The sequence below is a fragment of the Trichosurus vulpecula genome, chromosome 5 (assembly GCF_011100635.1).
Source record: "Trichosurus vulpecula isolate mTriVul1 chromosome 5, mTriVul1.pri, whole genome shotgun sequence".
Lineage (NCBI taxonomy): Eukaryota > Metazoa > Chordata > Mammalia > Diprotodontia > Phalangeridae > Trichosurus > Trichosurus vulpecula.
Window position 1 is genome coordinate 280505522 of NC_050577.1, and position 24378 is coordinate 280529899.

The following is a 24378-nucleotide window of genomic DNA, read 5'->3' on the forward strand; positions in this document are numbered from 1 at the left end:
GGCAGTAGGAGGGGAAAGGGGAAAGGAAATGGGGGGTGGTTAGAAGGGAAGTAGTAAGGGAAAAGGGCAAGATAAGGGGGGTATGAAAGGGAGGAAATATGGAGGGAGGCAGTGGTAAACAGCAAAACTCTGTTGAGGAGGGGTATGGAGAAGGGAGAAATAAAAACATAAACAAGGGAGAAAATAGGATGGAAAAAGACAGATGATAATCATAACTGTGAATATGAATGGGATGAACTCTTCTATGAAATGAAGGCAGATAGCAGAATGGATTAAAATCCACAATGCTACAATATGTTGTGTACAAGAAATACATTTAAAATGGGGATACACACAGGGTAAAGGTAAAAGGCCGGAGTAGAATATATTATGTTTCAGCTGAAGTAAAAACAAAAAAGCAGGGGTAGCAATCCTTATCTCAAACAAAGCAAAAGCAAAGATAGATCTATTTAAAAGAGATAAGGAAGGAAACTATATCTTGCTAAAAGGAACCATAGACAATGAAGTAATATCATCACTTATCGTATGTGTGCCAAGTGGTAAAGCATCTAAGTTAGAGTTAGAAGTTAAGGGTGTTACAGGAAGCAACAGACAGCAAAACTATGTTAGTGGGGGACCTCAGCCTCCCCTTCTCTGAACTTGATAAATCTAACCTCAAAATACACAAGAAAGAAGTTAAGGAAGTAAACAGAATTTTAGGAAAGGTAGATAGGTAGATAGACCTCTGGTGAAACCTGAATGTGGATAGAAAGGAATATCCTTTCTCCTCAGCAGTACTTGTCACCTACACAAAAATTGACCATGTTTTAGGGCATAAAAACCTCACAATCCATTACAGAAAGGAAGAAACAGTCAATGCATTCTTTTCAGATCATGATGCAATAAAAAATATATGTAATAAAGGGCCATGGAAAGACAGACTAAGAATATATTGGAAACTAAATAGTCTATCCTAAAGAATGAATGGGTCAAAGAACAAATCATAGAAACAATCAATACCTTCATTCTGCAAAGTGACAATAATAAGACAACATCCCAAAACTTATGGGATGCAGCAGAAGCAGTTCTTAGGGGAAGTTTTATATCTCTGAATGCTTATGTGAGTAAAATAGTATAACAACAATGTTGCTAACAGCTGCTGTGAAAGTGAAAGACCAATAACAAGACCAACAACACCAGCACACAGGAGGGTTGCTAGGAAAGTTTCTTTGATCTGCTTTTCTAAGGAAAGCAACTTTAAGGGGTTAAACCCCAGTTTAAATAAACATACATATATCATTCTCTTCTTGATCTTTCCTATTTGCTTCATCTTTGCTCCATATTAGTTGTTCTTCTTATGAAATATTTCACTTTCTCTTCTGTTTATCATTCTTTATATTTTGTTTTATTATTTTTTGATCTCTTATAAATTTGCTGACTTCCTCTTGCCCAATTCTGATTTTCAAGGAGTTGCTTTCTGCCTTATGATTCTGGATCTCTTTTTTTAATTGGGTTACTTTCTTTTCATAAACTTGTTTTTCTTGAATAGTTATTTTTTCTTTCTTAATTTTTCCTCAATCTCTTTCATTTCATTTTAAAAATCTTTTTAAAGTTCTTCTATGAATTATTTTTGAGCAGGTGACCATTTGATTTTACTCTTTGGTGTATAAGAGAGTTTCTTTGCTTCAGTATCCTTCTCTGAACAAGAATCTTCTCTATTCCCATAGTAACTCTCTTTGGTTGGATTCTTTCTCATTTGTCTATGCATTTTTTTTATTTGTAGTAGCCTAGATTTTAAAATCACCTCTAGTTCTGGGGCATGGGGGATGGTGCCTCTGTTCTCAAATCCACCTTCAGTTCTCCCTTCTGGCCTGGAACTAGAATGAAGACCTTCAGCATTCTGTAGGAGGCCACAGCCCTTGGTATCCCAGTTTCTGTAATAACTGGATGTGTGCTGGTTCCTTTTCACCCCCACCATATCCCAGCTGCACAGCTGGGTCTGGAGTTTCTTGTCAGTAGGTTCCCTAGCACTTCCTCAAGTTACATGCCCAACTGCCCTCACTGTCCCCGGGGTAAAAGTTCCTGTGGCTGGGTCCAAGACAGCTCCCAACTCAGCTAATCCCAGGGCTTGCTCCTTGTTGTTTAAGCAGATCTAGGAACTAGTCTGGAGGTGTTTACTCTTTATAGGACCAGACCTCATCCTGAGACTTTTCTTCAGATCTTCTTTGATTGTCCCAGGATGAACCCTGTTCTGCCCCTACTCTTATTTATTTTTACTACTCTGTGTTTGCCCTGGGGTGCTGTTTCATTTCTTTTGTGGGGGAAAAGAGCGCTTGTAATTTTTTGACTTATTCTGCCATCTTTCCAGAATCTTTTCTCTCTCCCCCCACCACTTACTTTCATGATTAATTGGAAAATTAGGAGAGGTACTTTGAACAAGGTTGGTTTGACTTCATTAAATTTAGTTCTATGCTTTTGATTTTCTTCTGTACATTTTTTGAAATGCTTTATTGATTTTTAAAAAAAATCTCAATTTATCATTTCTCAAAATAACAAGTATGAAAGAATGGAGGGATAGGGAAACTTTTTCAATGCAGAAGATAAGTGATTCTGGAAGATAACTAAAATATATGTGACTTGCAAATTTCATTAGATAGAAAGAACATCAAAAGCCACTTTTCAGGGAAATGACTTCTTATTTCCTGTTTTCTTGTATCAAGGTGTCACTTGTATTTAGAATAAACTTCATTCCCCTATGATACATATCATCTCCGTTAAACACACTTCAAATTTCAGATTTCATCAGAAGCTTTTCTCAATTAATTCAGTCTTTTCTCCAACTAGGGTCTCTAAACTGTTTTGGTCATGCATCCCTATCAGTATAAATAACATTATGTACCCAAATAGACACATATATGTCTGTTCATAAATTATATATAGGTACTGTTATTGTATTTACGTATTATGTACTTATGTATTAAAATACACAAAATAATACATTTTTGAAATAATGATGTGAAGATGAAATAATTTATTTTTCTTTTTATTTATTAACCTTATTGATGAACAATATTTTGATTTCACAGTTTGAAAGCAAATATGATTGTATATACTTCACTTTGGGGGAAATTTCTACATATGATTAAGGAAGATTTGTAAATAATAATTGCTTATTAGTAAGTATTCAGTTATGTGTAGTCATCAATATAGTCATCCAAATACGCATTTCTCTTAAAATGCTTTTTAATTGAAAAATATGAAATAAAACAATCAGGTAAATTGTAACAGTCAGTGAACATAACTTTTCAGCAAGTTCTGTTTCTCTGTGGCTTAATTTTCATTAAAGTAAATTGTTTTTGATTTCAAATAAACAGAAATTTTTTGAGATAAACCCTTTTTTTCTTTATGTATTTTAATGGATCTTTAATTTCTGTTTCTTTTGTATTTGAATCATTTGGCTGATTAAAGAGGAAGAAAAAGAACATTAATTTGTGTAAAAAATGATAAAATGCACTTGTGAAGAAAACATTCTTGCAGGAAAAAATATGAGGAGAGATATAAACTGTTCTAACTGGTAGAGACAAAACTTCCCCTCAGTTGAATATCCTCAGATGACCTCTTTGAGGAAGAAAAGAGCAATGACTTGTAAAGATGTCTATAGGAGACTGGTCCATCAGTTCATTTACATGTGACTTTTAAAAAGAATTCTGATGCTTCAAGCTGACACCATTGTAAATCTTTCTAACTCAGAACTATGGAAAGATTATATAAGGACTCTAGGGTTCATACTTGTCAGAAAGGTCATTTTGTGATTTTCACTTTCTAAGGAAAAGTTGAGCAACTACCAAAAAGCTCTGACTTGAGGCTTTAGATGTAGTTAAAAAGCCAGCATGGTTTGGGTTAAGAAGCCAGTAAGAGATACAGCTTTGAAAATAAGCAATAGACTAAGATGGGCAGAAGACATTAGAAGGCTTCTTACTGAAACAGCTACCAACCTAGCTGCAAATTTGCTGAATGGAAGAGTGACTTTGCTGATTGACTGAAGAAAGAGTGGACTAGCTCCTCTAAGCTCATTGGCTGAGAGTGAATTCAGATGATTTATGAAGGTCTTTTAAGGTTTTTGCTCTTTGGTGCCATCTAATGCTTGAGAGAGGTAAATCTCTCAAAGGTACGATTTTGCTCTCTATCTCTTTTTGACAGGGAGAAACTAAGGGGAAAAGACAGATTATGTGGCAGAAGAGCCAACTAGAAATATCCTATATGCAAGTGAAGAAACTGAGTCTCCAGCATCTGTAGAGCAGATGATAGATCAGAGCTTATCATGTAAATCTGAGAGTCATACGAATTAGATGGTAATTAACTTTGTCAATACAAAAGATCATCAACTGAACCTCGTACCAAAGAAAGATGATGAAATGATGATGATGTTGATAATGATGATTCTCATCTTATTTTGATACAGTGTTCAGATAGAAATGTCTTGAGACAAGTTGCTATTTTTATTGCATATTGCACAAGAAGGATAAAATAACTTTGGAAATAAATGATAGGAAATAAAATAGTTTTGGGAAATGGAATAAAAACATTGGGATGTTGGCTTATTTTCTGGGGCACTGAAAACATCTTTAGGTCATCTCTAGTAGCAAGTAGCAGAACAATGGAGGTGATAAGGTACCACCTCATATTGTTCCCACCTGATTTGTTTTTCTTTTATCTTTTGGTCTTTTTTTTAAAATATATTTATTTTTAGTTTCAACATTCATTTCCACAAGATTTTGAGTTACAGATTTCTTCCCCATCCCTACCCTTCCCCCTGTCTAAGATGGCATGTATTCTGATTGCCCCTTTCCCAATTCTGCCCTCCATTCTATCAACCCACTCATCCCCCCTTTATCCCCTTCCCCTTTACTTTCTTGTATGGCAAGATAGATTTCTATATCCCATTGCCTGTATATCTTATTTCCTAGTTGCAATTTTCAGCATTTGTTTTAGGGCTTTGAGTTCCAAATACTCTCCCTTCTTCCCTCCCCATACACCCTTCTCGATAAGGCAAGCAATTCAACATAGGTTATACATGTATTGTTATGCAAAACACTTCCATATTAGTCATGTTGTGAAAGACTAATTATATTTCCCTCCATCCTATCCCATCCCCCAGATTTCTCTTTTGACTCTGTCCCTTTTCAAAAGTACTTGCTTTTAACTACCCCTTCCCTCAATCTGCTATCCCTTCTATCATGCCCCCTCCTTATCCCCTTTCCCCCTACTTTCCTGTAGGGTAAGATACTCAATTAAGTGTGTGTGTTCTTCCCTCCATAAGCCAAATCTGATGAGAGTAGGGTTCACTCATTCCCTTTCACCTACCCCCTCTTCCCTTCCATTATAACAGCTTTTTCTTGCCTCTTTTATGTGAGATAATTTACCCCATTCTCTCCCTTTCTCCTTCTTCCAATATATTTCCCTCTCACCTCTTAATTTTAATTTTTCAGATATCATCCCTTCATATTCAACTCATCCTGTGCCCTCTGTCTATATATCTATATCTATCTATCTGTATGTATGTATGCATGTATATATGTATGTATACACACACATACATACACATTATGTATATATATATATATATGTATATATTCCCTTCACCTACCATAATACTGAGAAAGGTCTCATGAGTTACAAATATCATCTTTGCGTTTAGGAATGTGAACAGTTCGACTTCAATAAGTCCCTTATCTCTTTCCTGTTTACTTTTTCATGTTTCTCTTGAGTCTTGTATTTGAAAGTCAAATTTTCTATTCAGCTATGATCTTTTCATCAAGAAGGCTTGAAAGTCCTCTATTTCATTGAATCTCCATTTTTCCCCCAAAAGGGTTAGACTCAGTTTTTTTTTCTGTTTTTTTTTTTTTGGCAAGGCAATTGGGTTAAGTGACTTGCCCAAGGTCACACAGCTAGTACATGTGTCAAGTATCTGAGATTGGATTTGAACTCAGGTCCTCCTGACTCCAGGGCCAGTGCTGTACTCACTGTACCACCTAGCTGCCCCATAGACTCAGTTTTGCTGGTGAGGTGATTCTTGGTTTTAATCTTAGCTCCTTTGACCACTGGAATATTATATTCCAAGCTCTCTGATCTCTTAATGTAGAAGCTGCTAGATCTTGTGTTATCTACATTGTGTTTCCACAGTACTCAAATTCTTTCTTTCTAGCTGCTTGCAATATTTTGTCCTTGACCTGACAACTCTGGAATTTGGCTACAGTATTCCTAGGAGTTTTCCTTTTTGGATCCTTTTCAAGCAGTGATCAGTGGATTCTTTCAATTTCTATTTTACCCTCTGGTTCTAGAATGTCAGGAAAGTTTCCCTTGATAATTTCTTGAAAGATAATGTGTAGGCTCTTTTTTTGATCCTGGCTTTCAGGTAGTTCAGCAATTTTTAAATTATCTGTCCTAGATGTATTTTCCAGGTTAGTGTTTTTTCCAGTGAGATATTTCGCATTGTCTTCCATTTTTTCATTCTTTTGGCTCTGTTTTGTAATTTCTTGATTTCTCATAAAGTCATTAGCTTTCATTTGCTCCATTCCAATTTTTAAGGAATTATTTTCTCCAGTGATTTGGACTTCCTTTTCCATCAGGCGAATTCTTCTTTTTGAGGCATTCTTCTCCTCATTGGTTTTCTGGACCTCTTTTACCATTTGGGTTAGTCTATTTTTAAGGTGTTATTTTCTTCAGTAATTTTTGGGTCTTCTTTAGCAAGCTGATGACTTATTTTTCATGATTTTCTTGCATCACATTTCTCTTGCCAATTTTTCCTCTACTTCTCTTACTTGATTTTCCAAATCCTTTTTGAGCTCTTCAATGGCCTAAGAACAATTCATATTTTTCTTGGAGGCTTTTGATGTAGTTTCTTTGACTTTGCTGTCTTCTTTTGGCTGTATGTTTTGATCTTCTTTGTCACCAAAGTAAGATTCTATAGTCTGATATTTTTTTCTGATGTCTGCTCATTTTCCCAGCCAATTACTTGACTTTTGTGCTCTTTCTGAAGGTGTGACTGAATCCAGAGTCGAGAGTGCTCTGTCCCAAGCTTCAGTTGTTTTGGGCTTCTGTTTTCAGAACTACTTCTAGGCATCTGTAAAGTTTCAATTCTTCTGAAGTGGTATGATCTAATGAGAGGTATTTACTCCTCTACTGGCTTGTACTCTGGTCTCTGAGTGACCACTAGTATTGTTTTCTGCCCTGTAACTACCAGGGGACTCTCTCTCCCCAGCCACAACAAGCCCTGCTACACCAGTGCTCCTCCTTCCCCCAGGACTACCAACCATGACTGAGACCCAGATCCAACCAGGGCAAAGAAAGAGAATCCTGTCTCAGTACTAGGAAAGAGATCCATGCACTCCTGCTCTGATCAGCTGCTTCATTCCCATTGGTGTCTGTGGGCCTGGAGCTCTGGAAGCAACTGTCACTGCTGCCGTCACCTCAGCCCTCCTAGGGCTGGACCAGGACCACACACTTCTCTCACCCAGGTCCAACTAGAGTTTTCCCATTGACCTGCTAAGTTGTCTTTGGCGTTCGTGGGTTGAGAAGTCTGGAAACCACCACAGCTCAGTTAATCAAGCCCTGAGGCCTGCTCTGCCCAGTCTGCTCTTGCCTGGTCTGTCCTGACTTGGCCCATGGTGGGGTCTTCTCTGTTTCCAGCATGGTGTGATAGAACCTTCCCAGTGACCATCCAGGCCATCTTCAGCTGGAGACTTATTTCACTCTGTTATTTCGTGGGTTCTGTAGCTCTAGAATTTGTTTAGAGTCATTTTTTACAGGTATTTGGAGGTATCTGGGGGAGAGTTCACACAGGTCCCTGTTTTCTGTCTTATATATTGGCTCCACCACCCCCCCTTCGGTGTTTGTGAAAGCTTTTCCTTCTATGACATTTGGAAGTTTTGAGTATTTTATGTAGTGACAGCTAATAAAAATATTTTCTTCAATTTTTATGAAGCAATTGCTTTCTCTAGGCAATTGTGGGCAACAGTTCTCTCTGTAATGATCTGAGCTAGAAATCTTCAGGCTCTCTGTTCATCTATCTAGCCTACTGTAATGGTAATCAGGGCAGGACTTTTTTTTTTTTACTGTTTTCTCTTTTGGAACACTTATGTAATCAAGTTCCTTTGATGGGTCTGGCCTTTGTTTGAATGGGGCAACTAAAGTGGGATCTTTTTTGTCTTCCAGTGTTTTTCAGCACCAAGACAATGAAGCGTCATTGATTGGAAACACTGTACATAATATGGTGCTATTGATTAACTAACTTTCCCACACCCTGGTTTCCCACACCCCAAATGCTTGGCTCCAGCCCTCAAGGTCCTGAACAGGATATATATGTTGGAAGGTTAGCATGTGAGTTTTGAGGGCACACTCATTGAAAGAGTGTGAGTGATGAGACTCTGGGCAAGCCGTTGAAACAGCCCCCTGCCCAGCTAATAACACAGATGTTGGTGCTTCTCTGGTAACTATGCATTGCTATGGATAGACTGGTTTGTGTTATTTGCTGTGTTTATAATGTATGCTTGTAATTTGTTTGTATTTGCCCTGAAGTTCGGGGAGGGGGTGCTGATCTTTCCCCCCTGAACTAACTGAATGTATATATGCACGTTTAATTAAACTGAGATTGTTAATCCCTTAAAGTTGCTTTCCTTAGAAAAGCAGATCAAAAAACCTATGTTGGCAGCCCTTTTGTGTGCTGGTGTTTTTGGTCTTACCCAGCCACAGTAGCTTCTAGCAACATTGTTGTTACACTTACCTATCAGACCTTGGCAATTTGCTTAGCCTCTCATAGCCTTAGTTTCCTCATGTGTAAAATGGAGTTCATAATGGTACTTGCCTCTCAGGGTTGTTGTAAGGATCAAGATAACATAACATACCTAAAGTGATTTGTAAATCGTAAAGTGTTAACTCTAAATGCTAACTATTATTATTGCTATTGTTGTGATGGTGTTTGTTAACTATACTTGAAGGCATATTGGGAGTTGTATTTGTAGTAGGGAAATTTGTTGTGTTAATTCCTCAGGTATAGCAAGCTTCTAATGTATTATCCTAGTTACCATATCATATCTTTCCCAGTATCTGGTAGATGTTAATTTTTGTAATATGCATTGATTATATTGCATAATTTACTCTTCTTTGTTGTATAATCTGCATTGACCAGTAAGTCCATGCTCATTAAGGATAAACACTGTAATTTCTGGTGGCAGTGATCTGATTCTGAATCATTGTTGTAATCCTCTTCATTTCTATAAAGAAATCTAAATGACTTTGTCTTTTGTTTGATACTTATTTGTTGACAGGCTGTTGATTGAGTTAGTGTGGATGATATCCATGAAATACCTTTCAGTTTGGCTCTTAGAATTTAAGCCATTTCATATGCTTTATTTAGAAATATATCACTTCCAGTTACTTTTGCTGAAATCAAATGGTATAGACCCATTGTCAGCCATTTACTATTCTTATGTAAAGTGAGGTCTGTTTGTTTCAAAAGTATTTCTGGAAATTTGCTTCGAAAGTATCTGAATCCTCTTAATCCTGTTTGACCAGGAAGCATCAGTTGTTCAGTACTTGCCTTAGAGTGCCCTGTGTTTCATAAAAATTGTGTGGGTTTTTATTTGAACTCATTCCAAATCTGTTGTCCTCCATTTTCCTATACCAAAATATATGCTAATACTGTTTCACGACTTTCTTTTTCCTTAGCCTATGCAGCATACAGGTTAAGGAAAAAGTAAGTTGTCTAATTAAGGTAATTAACTGAAGAACAAGCAGGGTTTTTTTCTGAAATTGTAGGAAAGGGATTGGAAATCAAAATCAGACTTTACTATTAACAAAGTAAGATTCATACTGAACATACATATATATGCACATATATTAAGTGCTCTGTATACAAATGCAAGAAAAAAAACAGTGTCTGCCCTCTGGGAGTTTAGATTCTAGGGGAAAAAGATGGTTCACAAAAAGGATCTAAAAAGCTTGGTTAAGGTAGGGGGAGAGACAGGGGCATGATCTTAAAGTCCAGAAAGTCAAGAACAGGTAGAGGAGGGGAATGAAAGCAAGCCTGCCTGGGCTATTCCACCAAATAGAAGCTCTAAGAGGACCTCACAATTGGAGAAGGGTAGCAGGCCTTGTAGAGGAATATTCCATAATGAGAGAGACACAGAGTTTGTAGAATGTTTCAGGGTGAGGAAGCCCTAAGTGCTGAGGGAAAGTTCTAGATGAGGTAGGCAGTTTTGAAGTCCAGAAAATGAAGAATAAAGACAGGGGAGGAATAAAGTTGAAAGAATCACACAACATGAGCAGGAAAGGATGGCAGTTTGAGTTAATAGAAAGTACTTGGATGAAATCATCAATCCATCAAAGTACTGAAGTAAGTTTGGTAGTATATTCCCTGATATAGGAGTCAAAAATGAAATAGTGCTCCTAAAATAAAGTGGCAAAAATGTTACCCAAAACTGAGATAATTATATCTACTAAAGTTATAGGTGATTCAAGGGAGAACTTAATGGATGGCCCTAAATCAGTCAGTCACTAAGCTAAATAAATTCTAATCAAACCCTAACTTCGGTTAGCTAGCAGGCACAGTGATAGAGCACTGGCCCTGGAGGCAGTAGGACCTGGGTTCAAATGTGACCTCAGGCACTAGCTGTGTGACTCTGGGCAAGTCAGTATTTGCCTCAGTTTCCTCATCTGTAAAAAAAAAGCTGGAGAAGGAAATGGCAAACCACTCTAGTATCTTTATCAAGAAAACCCCGACGAGGTCCTGAATTTGGACATGACTGAAAACAACTGAACAATAACAAGTAACATAGCAAGGATATTTAACAAGGATATAGTAATAGTCTTGCTTAGATGTGCACCTTGGTCTCCATATATAAATGCATCTGTTCCACAAGTCAGGGTATGGTGACTCACAGGGTTTCAAGATATCTACCAAGTCAGAAGGTTGATAATCCAATGTGAATGAGACTTTTATGTCCTTAACTGACTGGTGGACTCCTTCCTGTACCAGTCAAGTCCTGGCTTTGTTGCCTTTTAGGGAATATCTGACCTAGTCATATGGAAGATGGGGAGGGGAACATGGAAGAGGGATATCTACTTTTTAGATATTGGTCTTAACATATACTACCACCGAAGTAACAAGGTCCTAAAGAGTCCTCTAGAGCACAGATGTCAAAGGTGCCCCATGACTGTGGCTCACAACACAGAATACTCCTTACTACCCTGGTATTTGCTTAGAGACTGTCTGAGGAAGTTAAAGGAAGAGGTAATAAAAACTAAAATTATGGTCTGAGACGCCGATGCTTATCATAGTACTTCCTAAGTGGTTCCTTGTAGAAATATAATAGTGAGGACTACTCCTCCTGCTTATAAGCACCTAATTCTGACTCTACTTATTGGGGGAATAGGGCATCCTCTTTGGGAGGTGCTGGATAAGATTTCACACTTAAGTGACTTAGGAGAATGGGGAAAAGATAAATTTCCTTAAGAGAGAAGAGCAAGCAGCCAGTAGATTCAAAGTCAGAATAGATTAACAAGGAAAGAGTTCTTTACTGCTTTTTTAAGAGCAGGGATAGAATTTGAAAGAATAGATGGTATTCCAGCTATCAAACTATATAAAATGTATCATGAAAAGGTACTTAATATTAGACTGAATAGGCAAGTAAGATCCTCCTACAGATCCTCCTGAATCATTGTATCCAAGTTTGTCACACCTTCACAGAGAATAGGAAATTATCCAAGCCTCAACTCAGATTAAAGAAATACCTAGCAGTAAGGAAGACAGGAATTAATACAGTTTTAGTGGGTTCATGGACTCTAGAAACACAGCTGACCCTATATTTACCCTGCTTCTGGTTATTGTCTCCTTTTTCATTTTGGCTTTGCGACTTGTTTGCTAGATTTGTCTCTTGTAGGCTTAGCACTTTCCACTTGTAGATGACTGACTGTTTGAGCTGGATGATGCCCCCTGTCCAAGACTGTGATGTGTCACCCCTGGACCTGGCATCGACCAAGCTCCATTTGCCAGCTAAAGAACTGACTGGGATTTCTTGGGACAGGGACAGCTCTATATGCAATCTCAGCAGGAAGTAGCTATAGAAGAAGAGACTTTTGTCCCTTACCTCAAGGGATTTTGGGCCCCATTCATTGAAGGGGGGAATGATGGGGTGCTTGTGCTGAAGCCCCTGCCCTAAAATATATTTTATGTGTTTATTTTGTGTTATCCATGTTATTTTGTTGTAAAGTTCTATTAATACCAGTTTACCCCTAAACTCTCATTGATCTATGTAAGGGATACAAAAGATCCTGGGGCTGAATGTTATGTTAATAGGAATGGGAAGATCTTTCCTACCCGCTAATAGTCCTATGTGACCTGCTTTGAGCCCCTGAGTCACATAGAAGCCAGAATCACATGAGCCTATGGTGGGAAGAGCTTGCCAAATGGATGGGGCAGGAAGTAAGTGCATGAGGCAGAGCGGTCAGAGCTGGGGGAGAGTTTTGTTATTGATATGATCAATTATGCTGATCGTTTTTCTTATATTGAACCAGGTTTGCATTCCAGTTATGAATACTACCAGGTCATGGTGTATTATCCTCGAGATAAGTTGCTGTAATATCTTTGCTAATATTTTATTTAAAATTTTCGCATCTATATTCATTAGGGAAATTGGTCTATAATTTTCTTTCGCTCTTTTGGTTCTTCTCAGTTTAGGTATCCATACGTCATGTTTGATCATAAAAAGGAATTTGGCAGCACTTCTTTTTCAGCTATTTTCCCAAATAGTTTGTATAGGATTGGAATTAATAGTTTAAATAACTAATAAATTAATAATTTAAAGAATGTATGTTGGGTTTTATATTATCAGTCTCCACTAACTACATTTTTATACTGTTATTCATTCTGAACTTTGAAGTATGTTTTTATTAAGAACATTTGTTACATAGAAAGTAAAGTTGTGCCTTATTTTTTGTAATCCTTAAATTTTATTTTTATAAGTATCTGGAGTCCACATCCCCCCACCTGTTTCTCCTGAGAGTCTTCTGGAACAGTCTTTATCTTCAGCTCATCTTATCTCTTCTAAGCCCGTCATTTCATCACAGGATAGTGCACTGGTTGTTCCACAAACTGCTAACAATATTGTGAGTCAAGCAGTATGTAAAGATCAGGTAAGGATCTTGATTTTTAATAGAAATCTGTTACTACCTAAAAATTGTGTGTGTATGTGTGTGTGTGTGTGTGTATTCCGTTATCAAATTAGAGATAATCTGGCTTTACCAGCCAGGGGTAGTGGTTTCAGTTAGACAGTAAGTACTCTTTTTTTTAATAAAGAAATAGACTATTTTTGTAGTGGGCAGCTAGGTGCCACTGTGGATAGAGCACCAGGCCTGGAGTCAGGAAGATCTGAGTTCAAATCCAGCCTAAGACACTAGCTGTATCATCCTGGCCAAGTCACTTAATCATATTTGCCTCAGTTTCCTAATCTGTAAAATGAATGAACAGCTGAGAAGTACAGTGAATGAACTGCTTCTCTTGAAGTCAGGAAGAGAAGAGAGCCCAGGGCTGAGATAACTCCTTTAACCTTCTAGTGCCTCAGTGTGTCATTTATAAAATAGGAAAAAATACCTTCACTACTACCTTAGAGGTGTTGTAAGGATAACATGAAATCATGAGGACAAAATCTGTTTTTTGATTCTTATCATTTCATCACTTTGAGTTTGAAGTTGCCTAAGGAGTTAAGTGGCAAACCATTCTAGTGTCTTTGCCAAGAAAATCCCAAATAGGCTCATAAAGAATTGGATACAACTGAAGCAGCTGAACAACAAAAGTAACAAGTTTTTGTGACAGTTATCCTATTTCTAAATTGCATTGATTAAAGTTGGATAAATCACAAATTTATAGTAAGCTAAAACATTTGCATAGTATTAAAATTATTTAAGTACTAGAGCAACATTATATTACAGGAGAAGATGATCTTTTGACAGGGGACACAATCTGAAAATGAAAGGTAGATGACATTAATCAGCCTGGTCTCAGATCAAGCAAGACCAAGGTTCAAGTTTTGTCTCTTAACACATACCCTAGACAAATAATTTAACTTATCAGTTCTTCAGGGAACTTTTCTAAGTCTGCAAGTTGGTGAGTGAGCTATAACAATGTAGATTTTAGTATAGAATGTTTCCTGATACTTCTCTTTCCAGTTAAAAAAACATGCAATTTTTGTTGAATTTATTACTTTCTATTGAATTTTTAAGAATGATGGTTGAAAATTTCACTTGCTTAATAGCTAAAAATTTCAACTATTAAAAGAGAATTTGAAGAACAGTTGTTCATCTTCAGCTTCATAGAAATTAAATCAAGATGTAAATTTATCTTTTTTTGTGGATTGTCATAGCATATTTAGTGCTTAGTATTGTGAATATTGCATAGAGAGCTAAAGGAATCCAAATGAGAAAGTACATGAGGCTAGTACAAATTTTCAGAGTGTTATAGGTCTGGAAGCATCTGTTTTCTGTCTTTAGAAGTTAGTAATCATTTTGAAAACATGGTGGACTTTCAGAGTCTGATTAATTTAGCTCCAGAGAAGTGCATAGAGATTTTTTTGGAAACCCCTTAGAGCTCGCGTTATTTTTGGACCAAAATGTGGCCAATGAAATGTATTTTACCTTGCCTTGAAGAAGTTTATAAAATTGTTTTGTGCATTGTAAACCAAATAACAAATGCTTTGGAGGAAATTTTGTCCCATTCTAAAAGATGTTTGTTGTAATACTTTTAGGGTTTTATCAATTTACTTAAAGGGTTCCAAATGTGGTTTCTAGTGAACCTTGAGTTGTTTTTATTTATTGGTACATTGTAAGCTTTTCTGCTTTGATTTTTTTCCCCATGTGTATTAGGTTCAGCAATCCACAAATACTATTGATCCTTCAATTTTTCCATTGGATTTAACTGATGAAAAAACTAATGAAACCATTTCACTTGTGGATGATACTGCAGAGGATCACAAAGCTATTGAGTTAAACATGGAACTTCAACAAAAAGTTTCAAGCTTGGAGGTTCAACTTAAGGCTTCTGAAGAAGAAAAACAGAGAATTAAAAAGGTAGGATTATATTTCCTTGCATAAGTTTTTGAAACTTAATTGAAGGAGCCCTACGATGATTAAAAACTTATGAGAGGCAACTAATAGTAATGCCATGAGCATGTTTTTACCCACTGAAATGAATCTAGTACCAAGGAAAGACTTTGATAAGTAATTTGCAGTGTGAGAAAAGCTCTTTTAGAAACTGTACATATTAAATTTCGCTTGAACTCTTAGCTTAGGCATTCATTTTATGTTATATGTAACTACATATAATTTTATATATGTGTATATGAAAACATGTGTAAGTATGTATATGTGTGCGTGTATGTATATATTATTATATGTTTATATAACTATATATAGTTATATATTGTTATATACACATTCACACATATACACATAAACTACAGATATACATATAGGTCTGTCCCAAGCATATAAAGACTTCCCTAGGTGGAATGGGTGGTTGAGAACATTTTGTTTCAGTTCCCATGAAGGTTACTAAAGTAGATGCTGTGGAATGCTTAAAGCTTGTTTAGACATTGAAGAAACCAAAGTCAACTGCTACATCCTAAGCCATCATCAATCATCTTGACTTTTGTTTTGCAACTGAACTCTGTGGATGACTCTGGAAGAGAGTCTGATGATTCACACAACTCTGCCTCAAATCCAATTTATGCATGAGTCAAAAAAAACTTTACCCATGCCATTTTACCATTTGTACCTATGTCAAAATCCTGAGGTGACTGCCAAGTGATAAAGTGGCAGGTGCAGAATCACGGAGATCTGTAGTCACAACCCGTTATACAGGTGGCCTGGGTCCTAGCGTCCTCTTTTCACTGGACTAAAGCGGCAGTGGCATTCCACAGCCCATTGGGTGTCTGAGCAGCCTTTTTAAAGGACTAAACTGCTTAGATCTTGTCATGAGGAAGGGACTAGAAAAGTTACCCTAAAAATTGTCTACTTCACCCAATAGGTAGGGATCCCACCTTGTGGTCAAAAAAAATGTTCAAAAACTTATGCCAAGATGATTCCACTCAACATTGGTACATGGAATGTGTGAACACTTTTAGATAACATGAAATCCAATAGACCTGAAAGATGAACAGCTCTTACTTTGAGAGAACTCAATAGGTATTACATCCAAATAGTAGCTCTGAGTGAAACAAGGCTGGCAAACGAAGGCCAGCTTATCAAAGTCAGAGCTGGATACACATTTTTTCTAGAGTGGCTGCAGTGACAGGGAGAAATGTGAAGCTGGTGTAGGTTTTGCAATCAAAACAAATCTAGTCAAAAAGTTTGCATGCCCCCTAAGGGAATGAATGGCAGGCCTATGACAATGTGATTACTCCTTGCAGGAAAATGACATGCCTCCATCATCAGTGCCTAAGCTCCCACCATGATGAACCCTGATGAGGAAAGAAAAATTTCATCAAAACCAGAGACCCTCATAATCAGTGTTCCAAAAGTGGAAAAGCTTGTAATTATGGGTGACTTTGATGCCAGAGTAGACATAGACTATCAGACATGGCAGGGAATCCTTCGGAGGAATGCAGTTACAAACAGTAACAGCAATGGTCATGAGCTTCTCATCACCAACACCAACACTGTCTTCCATTTACTTAAATGCAATAAAACTTTGTGGACGCACCCTTGCAGCAAAATTGGCGTTTAATAGATTGTAAGGAGTATAGATGAAGATGATGTGTGGCACTGAGTGCTGGACTGATATTAGACTTATCCTCTCCAAGATAAACATTGTATTCAACAAAAGCAGTGGCCCCAAGGCAAGATGACTACTAGAAGATTTAATGTCAGCAACTAGAGTGCTTCTTTAAGCTGGAACAAGAGTAGTTTGATGAAAATGATGGGGAAATTCAGAAGTTGCTAAAGAAAAAATTGAGAACTCCACATTGTTTACCAGCAGGATAGATCATCATCTCTAAAACAGTAGAGTACTGTCAAAAGTAAAGTGCAAGCAAAGCTTAGAGAGATGCAGGATTCTTTGCTCCATGAGAAGGCAGATGAAAGTCAGTTTTATACTGATAGTAACAATCCAAAATGCTGTTATGATGTCCTGAAGTCTTTTTATGGCCCAAAGGCCTATTGTGCATCTCAATTACTCAGTGGTGATGGAGCCACATTGATTAGTGATAAGGACATGATTCTGGAGAGATGGGCAGAATACTTCCATAGTGTTCTCAACAGACCATCACCATACAGTACGGAAGCCATTGAGCATATACTTCAGGTTTAAGTCAGTCCCTCTCTAGACAAACTTATAACTTAAGAAGAGGTTTTGAATGCCATTAGGCTCCTCTTCTGTGGCAAAGTGCCCAGTGTGTATTCTATTCTAGCAGAGATTTACAATGCATGGGGGTCCACCGCTCATACAAAAACTGACTAAAATCTTCCAAGTTATATGACAAGAGTAAGTTATCCTCCAGGAGTTCAAATATGCCTCCATTGTCCATCTCTGTAAAGGAAAGGGAAGTAGCTTTTTCTGTGAGAGTCGTGGGGGAGCCCGTCTCCCTTAGTCGTGATTCTTGCCAGAGTTGTCCTTAATTGACTGATCCTTCCCCTGGAAGTTGGTCATTTTCCCCAGAGCCAATGTGGCTTCAGAAAGGGCTGAGGAACTATCAATATGGTGTTTGCTGCCTGACAACTCCAGGAGAAATGCCAGGAACAGAAGAGAGGATTGTACACAATGGTCATTGATTTGACCAAGGCCTTTCATACTGTCAGTTGTGAATGCTTGTGGAAAATCACGGCAAAATTTGGTTGTCCACAAAGGTTCATCAGTGTTGTACATCAGTTTCATGACGGCATGCAGGCATGGGTTCTGGATAATGGATAAATAGTCAGCTTTGGTGCTTTCCCAGTCACTGATGGGCTGTGTGCTTGCTTCTGTGCTTTTTAGTGTGGTGTTCTCAGTGATGTTGTTGGACTCTTTCAATGAGGATAAAAATAGCATCAAAGTCTACTACTACACTGATAGTAAATTTTATTTTAAAGACTACAAGACAAGACTAAAGTACATGTTGTGGTACATGTTGATACATGACTTTTTGTTCACAGATGATTGTGTACTCAATACAGCCTGTATCGCTGAGATGCAACATAATATGGATTGATTCTCTGCTGCTTGTGGTAATTCTGGCCTAACAATTAATACCAAGAAAACAGAGGCTCTCCAATCGGCCAGCAACACACTCCATATGTAAAGCATCAGTTACAACAAATGGAGAAATTTTGAATGCCGTGGATAAATTAATTTACCTTGGGAATATACTTTCCAGGAATTATACACATAGATGATATAATTGATGTACATGTTGCCAGAGTTTGTTCAGTATTTGGGAGGCTCCAAAGGAAAGTGTGAGACAAAGGAGGTATTAGACTGCATATCAAACTGAAGATCGACAGAGTTGTTGTGTTGACTTCATTGTAGTATGCCTGTGAAACCTGGACAGTAATCAGTGCTGTGCCAGGAAACTGAATTGCTTCCATTTGAATTGTCTTAGGAAGATTAGGATGACCACCTGGCAAGATAAGATACCCAACACTGAGGTCCTTTCTGGAACTGAATTGCTAAGCATCCAAACTCCGCTGCACAGAGTGCAACTCCAATGGGCTTGCCACATTGTTCAAATGCCAAACATATGATTGCCTAAAAGAATATTCTACAGAGAACTCACACAAGGCAAGTGCTCACATGGAAGTCAGAAGTGATAAAAGGACACTCTCAAGGTCTCTCTGAAGAACTTTGAAATTGATTGTGAGGCGTGGGAGGCAGTAGTACAGGACTGCCCAGCATGGCATACCTACATCAAAGAAGGCCCTGTGCTCTGTGATCCAAGCAGAAATGCAGCAGCTCAAAGGAAACGTGAGATGCACAAGTTTAGAGACATCTCTTCCCCAAATGTTTATATGAACTATTTGTGCCTGACTTGTGGTAGAGCCTTCTGAGATCTTATTGGTCTGAGCAGCCACAGTTGAATTACTATACCTCAGCCCCAACATAGTGATGTCACTTTTGTCCTTTGAGAACAAAGGACAGCAACTATATGTGTATGAGCTTTTAAAGCTTCAAACTGCTTGAGGTTTTTTGGGACATCCTGTATATTGTGTGTAGATGTTGGTAGTTCATGGAAAGTGTAGCACCAGGCTATTAAGCATCTTGGGAAACGTGAAAGTGTTAGAATCTCATGAGCCTACTTCTCAGTTCATCAGCCCCTTTTGTAATAGAGACTCTACTTCACCAAATTTGTTTAGTGAAAAAGAACTGGCTAAATTTATAGCAGAGGTGTAGAAACGTATTTTTTCTCTGCTGTATGCAGAGAGTATATATGAAGCTACCAGATATTAACTGAAATGCCTTTCTGTAGTTTGATCAGGGCAGTTTTCAGTATGTTAATACATATTTTCTTATATCAGAATGGAAAATATTCTGAAATATTTAAAAAATAAAAGAGGACAATCATTTCTGCTATATGTGTTCCCATAAAGCTGCATGGCATGTAGAACCTTGCAATTAAAACCACAAAACTTATGGAGAAAATGGTGTTTGGGGTATAATGTCAGTGACATGTAAAGATATAGGAACCTAATAAAAATAGTGGCATGGTTTTTGTTAAATTATGAGCTTCTTGAGGAAAGGGAGTGCTTTTTGCATTCCTCATGTTTAGCATTAGTGCCTGGCACATAGTAGGCATTTAATAAATGTTTATTGAACAATGATCTGTGACAGTTCTAAAGGACTCGTGATGGAAAATACTGTCCACATCTAGAGAGAAAACTGATGGACTCAGTGCAGATTGAAGCATTTTTTTTCACTTTCTTTATTTTCCTTTTTTTTTAATTTTTTTAAAAATAATTTATTTCTGGATATTTGTAACACAAAATAATAGCCATAATAATGACAATATCATGCAAAGGCTTGTTTTTTAGATTAGAATTTCTCAAAACTTGAATTCTTTGATGATACTGGTACTCATTTTTCAGCTATCAAACAAGATTAATATTTTAGCATTATGAAAGACACATCACAAAACTCTTTTGAATAAATAAGATGCTATGAATAATAGCAAAATTTTTATCTCTTTCTTTGACAAACCAGAGAATTCTTTATTCACCAGTAACTACAACATAAGATTTTCAAGTTTAAACAATTGTTTCAACATGTAATCAGAAGACAAGTTTACTAAGTGTTCTTATTCAGATGGAATAAGACCAACTATATCATATTTCTCCATGGCACATGGGTTCTTAGCCACTCATATTTAGAAACATCTAGGTCTTTAAAATGTGAGCTGCTTACGTATTAATCACATTATTAACAAGCAGGTCTTTGTTTCATTCGAAGGTCACGTGTTTTTTCAAAATTAAGAAACATGTCCAACATAATATTTTTCAGTTTATTATTAGTATCTCTAACTTTTTGATAAATGCAGTCATTTTATCTTTCTGGATCAGAGTGTGAATTTGAGGATCTGGCAATAGCTTATTTAAAGTACTCAGATTTTCCAAAAATATCCACCAAATTTTAGTTATAAAATATATTTGCTTCATTTCTATTGTTGTCACTTTATTTTTTTAAATTTTTTTATTTTTTTATTTTTTATTTTATTTATTTATTTATTTATTTTTAAATTTATTTAACATATTTAGTTTTCAGCATTGATTTTCACAAGAGTTTGGATTACAAATTTTCTCCCCATTTCCACCCTCCTCCCCACTCCAAGATGGCGTATATTCTGGTTGCCTTGTTCCCCAGTCAGTGCTCCCCTCTGTCACCCCACTCCCCTCCCATCCCCTTTTCCCTTCCTTTCTTGTAGGGCAAGATAAATTTTTACGCCCCATTGCCTGTGTATCTTATTTTCTTGTTGCATGCAAAAACATTTTTGTTTGTTTTTGAATATCTGTTTTTAAAACTTTGAGTTCCAAATTCTCTCCCCTCTTCCCTTCTCACCCACCCTCCCTAAGAAGTCAAACAATTCAACATAGGCCACATGTGTATCATTATGTATAACCCTTCCACAATACTCATGTTGTGAAAGACTAACTATATTTTGCTCCTTCCCAACCCATCCCCCTTTATTGAATTTTCTCCCTTGACCTTGTCCCCTTTTGAAAGTGTTTGTTATTGATTACTTCCACCCCCATCTGCCCTCCCCTCCATCATCCCCCCATTTTTTTTATCTTCTTCCCTCTTCTTTTCTGTGGGGTAAGATTCCCCATTGGGTATGTATGGTATTCCCTCCTTAGGCCAAATCTGATGAGAGCAATGTTCACTCATTCCCCCCCTCATCCGCCCTCTCCCCTCCTCCCACAGATCTGCTTCCTCTTGCCACCTATATGGGAGATAATCCATCCCATTCTATCTCTCCTTATCTCCCTCTCTCAGTATGTTCCTCTCTCATCCCTTAATTTGATTTTATTTCGTTTAGATATCTTCCCTTCATCTTCAACTCACCCTGTGTCTGCTCTCTCCCTCTCTCCCTCTCTCTCTCTCTCTCTCTCTCTCTCTCTCTCTCTCTCTCTCTATATATATATATATATATATATATACACACACACACACATACATAGATATATACATACATACACATTCACCCATATATATACATAAACATATATGTATGCATATTCCCTTCAGCTACCCTAATACTGAGGTGTCATGAATCATACACATCATCTTTCCATGTAGGAATGTCAACAAAACAGTTCACCTTTAGTAAGTCCCTTGTAATTTCTTTTTCTTGTTCTTTTTCTTGATTACCTTTTCATACTTCTCTTGATTCTTGTGTTTGAAAGTCAAATTTTCTATTCAGTTCTGGTCTTTTCACTGAGAAAGCTTGAAAGTCCTCTATTTTATTGAAAATCCATATTTTGCCTTGGAGCATGATACTCAGTTTTGCTAGGTAGGTGATTCTAGGTTTTAATCCTAGCTCCATTGACCTCCGGAATATCGTATTCCAAGCCCTTTGATCTCTTAATGTAGAGGCTGCCAGATCTTGGGTTATTCTGATTGGGTTTCCACAATACTCAAATTGTTTCTTTCTGGCTGCTTGCATTATTTTCTCCTTGATCTGGGAGCTCTGGAATTTGGCAACAATATTCCTGGGAGATTTCTTTTTGGGATCTATTTGAGGAGGCGATCTGTGGATTCTTTCAATTTCTATTTTGCCCTGTGGCTCTAGAATATCAGGGCAGTTCTCCTTGATAATTTCTTGAAAGATGATATCTAGGCCCTTTTTTTGATCATAGCTTTCAGGTAGTCCAATAATTTTTAAATTATCTCTCCTGGATCTCTTTTCCAGGTCAGTGGTTTTTCCAATGAGATATTTCACATTATCTTCCATTTTTTTCATTCCTTTGGTTCTGTTTTATAATATCTTGATTTCTCATAAAATCACTAGCTTCCACTTGCTCCAATCTAATTTTTAAAGTAGTATTTTCTTCAGTGGTCTTTTAGACCTCCTTTTCCATTTGGCTAATTCTGCCTTTCAAGGCATTCTTCTCCTCATTGGCTTTTTGGAGCTCTTTTGCCATTTGAGTTAGTCTATTTTTTAAGGTGTTGTTTTCTTCAGTGTATTTTTCGGTATTTTTTTGGGTCTCCTTTAGCAAGTCATTGACTTGTTTTCATGGTTTTCTCACATCCTTCTCATTTCTCTTTCCAATTTTTCCTCTACTTCTCTAACTTGCTTTTCCAACTCCTTTTTGAGCTCTTCCATGGCCTGGGACCAGTTCATGTTTTTCTTGGAGGCTGTTGGTGTAGGCTCTTGCACTTTATTGACTTCTTTAGGCTGTATGTTTTGGTCTTCTTTGTCAGCAAAGAAAGAATGCAAAGTCTGAGACTGAACCCTGGTGCGTTTTCACTGCCTGGCCATATTCCCAGCCAACTAACTTGACCTTTGAGTTTTTCAGTGGGGTATGACTGCTTGTAGACTAACGAGTTCTATGTTCCACGTTTGGGGGGGAGGTGCCAGCTGTGCCACACCAGCACTGCTCCTTCCCCAACCCCCAACCCGAACTGTGCTTAGATCTTCAGCAGGCAGTGCACTCCTGCTCTGATCCGCCACTTAATTCCTCCCACCAGGTGGGCCTGGAGCAGGAAGTAACAACAGCTGTAGCTGCTCCACCTCCGCTGCCCCCGGGGCTGGAAGCTGAACTGTGAACTCCTTCTACTCCCGCAGCTTTTCCCACTAACCTTCTCCGCAGTCTTTGGTGTTTGTGGGTTAAGGAGTCTGGTAACTGCTGCAGCTCACTGATTCAGGGCACTAGGTCCCCCTCCGCCCGGCTTCTGATCTGGATGGTCCACGCTGTTCAGGCTGGGTTCTGCTCTGCTCCGCTCCCAGCTCCCAGCTCCGTGCGGGATAGACCTCACCCAGAGACCATCCAGGCTGTCCTGGGCTGGAGCCCTGCTTCCCTCTGCTGTTTTGTGGGTTCTGCCGTTCTAGAATTGGTTCAGAGCCATTTTTTATAGGTTTTTAGAGGGACTCAGTACGGAGCTCACACTAGTTCCTGCTTACCAGCCGCCATCTTGGCTCTCCTTTTTTTTTTCTAATATGGCCATTATGGAAATCTGTTTTGTGTAACTTAACAAGTCTAATGGGTATCATATTGCTTCACTTCTCTAAGGGTGAGGGAGGAAAAATGAATGTTAAAAAATAAACGTAAAAAAGAACAGTGTTGAAGATAGAAAGTTTTTTATAACTATCTGATAATATGTATTAAGTAATTAAGAAATGTATCAATACTACAATAAATAGTGGCCATGAAACTTTGATTACATGTATAAAATCTAGTGTGATGAATCCTATTCAGTTAACCTATGTATAAGATTCTACCATATTTGGCTAAAAAATAGCTTAGAGTGAACTTTGACAGTCTCCACTGTAAAATCTGGTACTCTTTCCTTTTTCCCTTTAGGATTTAGAAACATTGGTGGAAAAACATAGAATCCTAGAAAAAGATTTCCTAAAAGAAAAAGAAGATGAAGCAGTTTTTCTCCAGGATAAATACAAAATGCTTCAGGTAAATAAGCTTACTTTTTAATATTTAAAATATAATAATTTCAATTAACTGATTTAGCGTATTAACTAAAAAGGTACTCGGTAAATACTGAGAGTGAATAATTAAAATGCATGAAACATTAACTAAGATTTCCATCAATAAATATCTACAAATTGTTAAAATGACAATTTGAAAAGCTGAATGTAGCATGAACTCTGGATGTCCGTTGGACTAGAGACCAGGACTTTGTTGATCCAAAGATGCAAGAAATTTACTAGA

The 24378-nt window shown here is 37.5% G+C and overlaps 1 protein-coding gene across 2 annotated transcripts in view; it reads left to right on the forward strand.

The window, feature by feature from the left end:
* CCDC91 (coiled-coil domain containing 91) overlaps nt 1–24378 on the forward strand; it is a 543117-nt gene that overhangs the window by 208005 nt on the left and 310734 nt on the right. For both annotated transcript variants that reach the window (XM_036759376.1, XM_036759375.1), the window contains exons 5-7: nt 13001–13170; nt 14896–15099; nt 24016–24120. In XM_036759376.1, coding sequence (XP_036615271.1) covers nt 13001–13170; nt 14896–15099; nt 24016–24120 — 479 coding nt within the window. The remainder of the gene's footprint in view (nt 1–13000; nt 13171–14895; nt 15100–24015; nt 24121–24378) is intronic.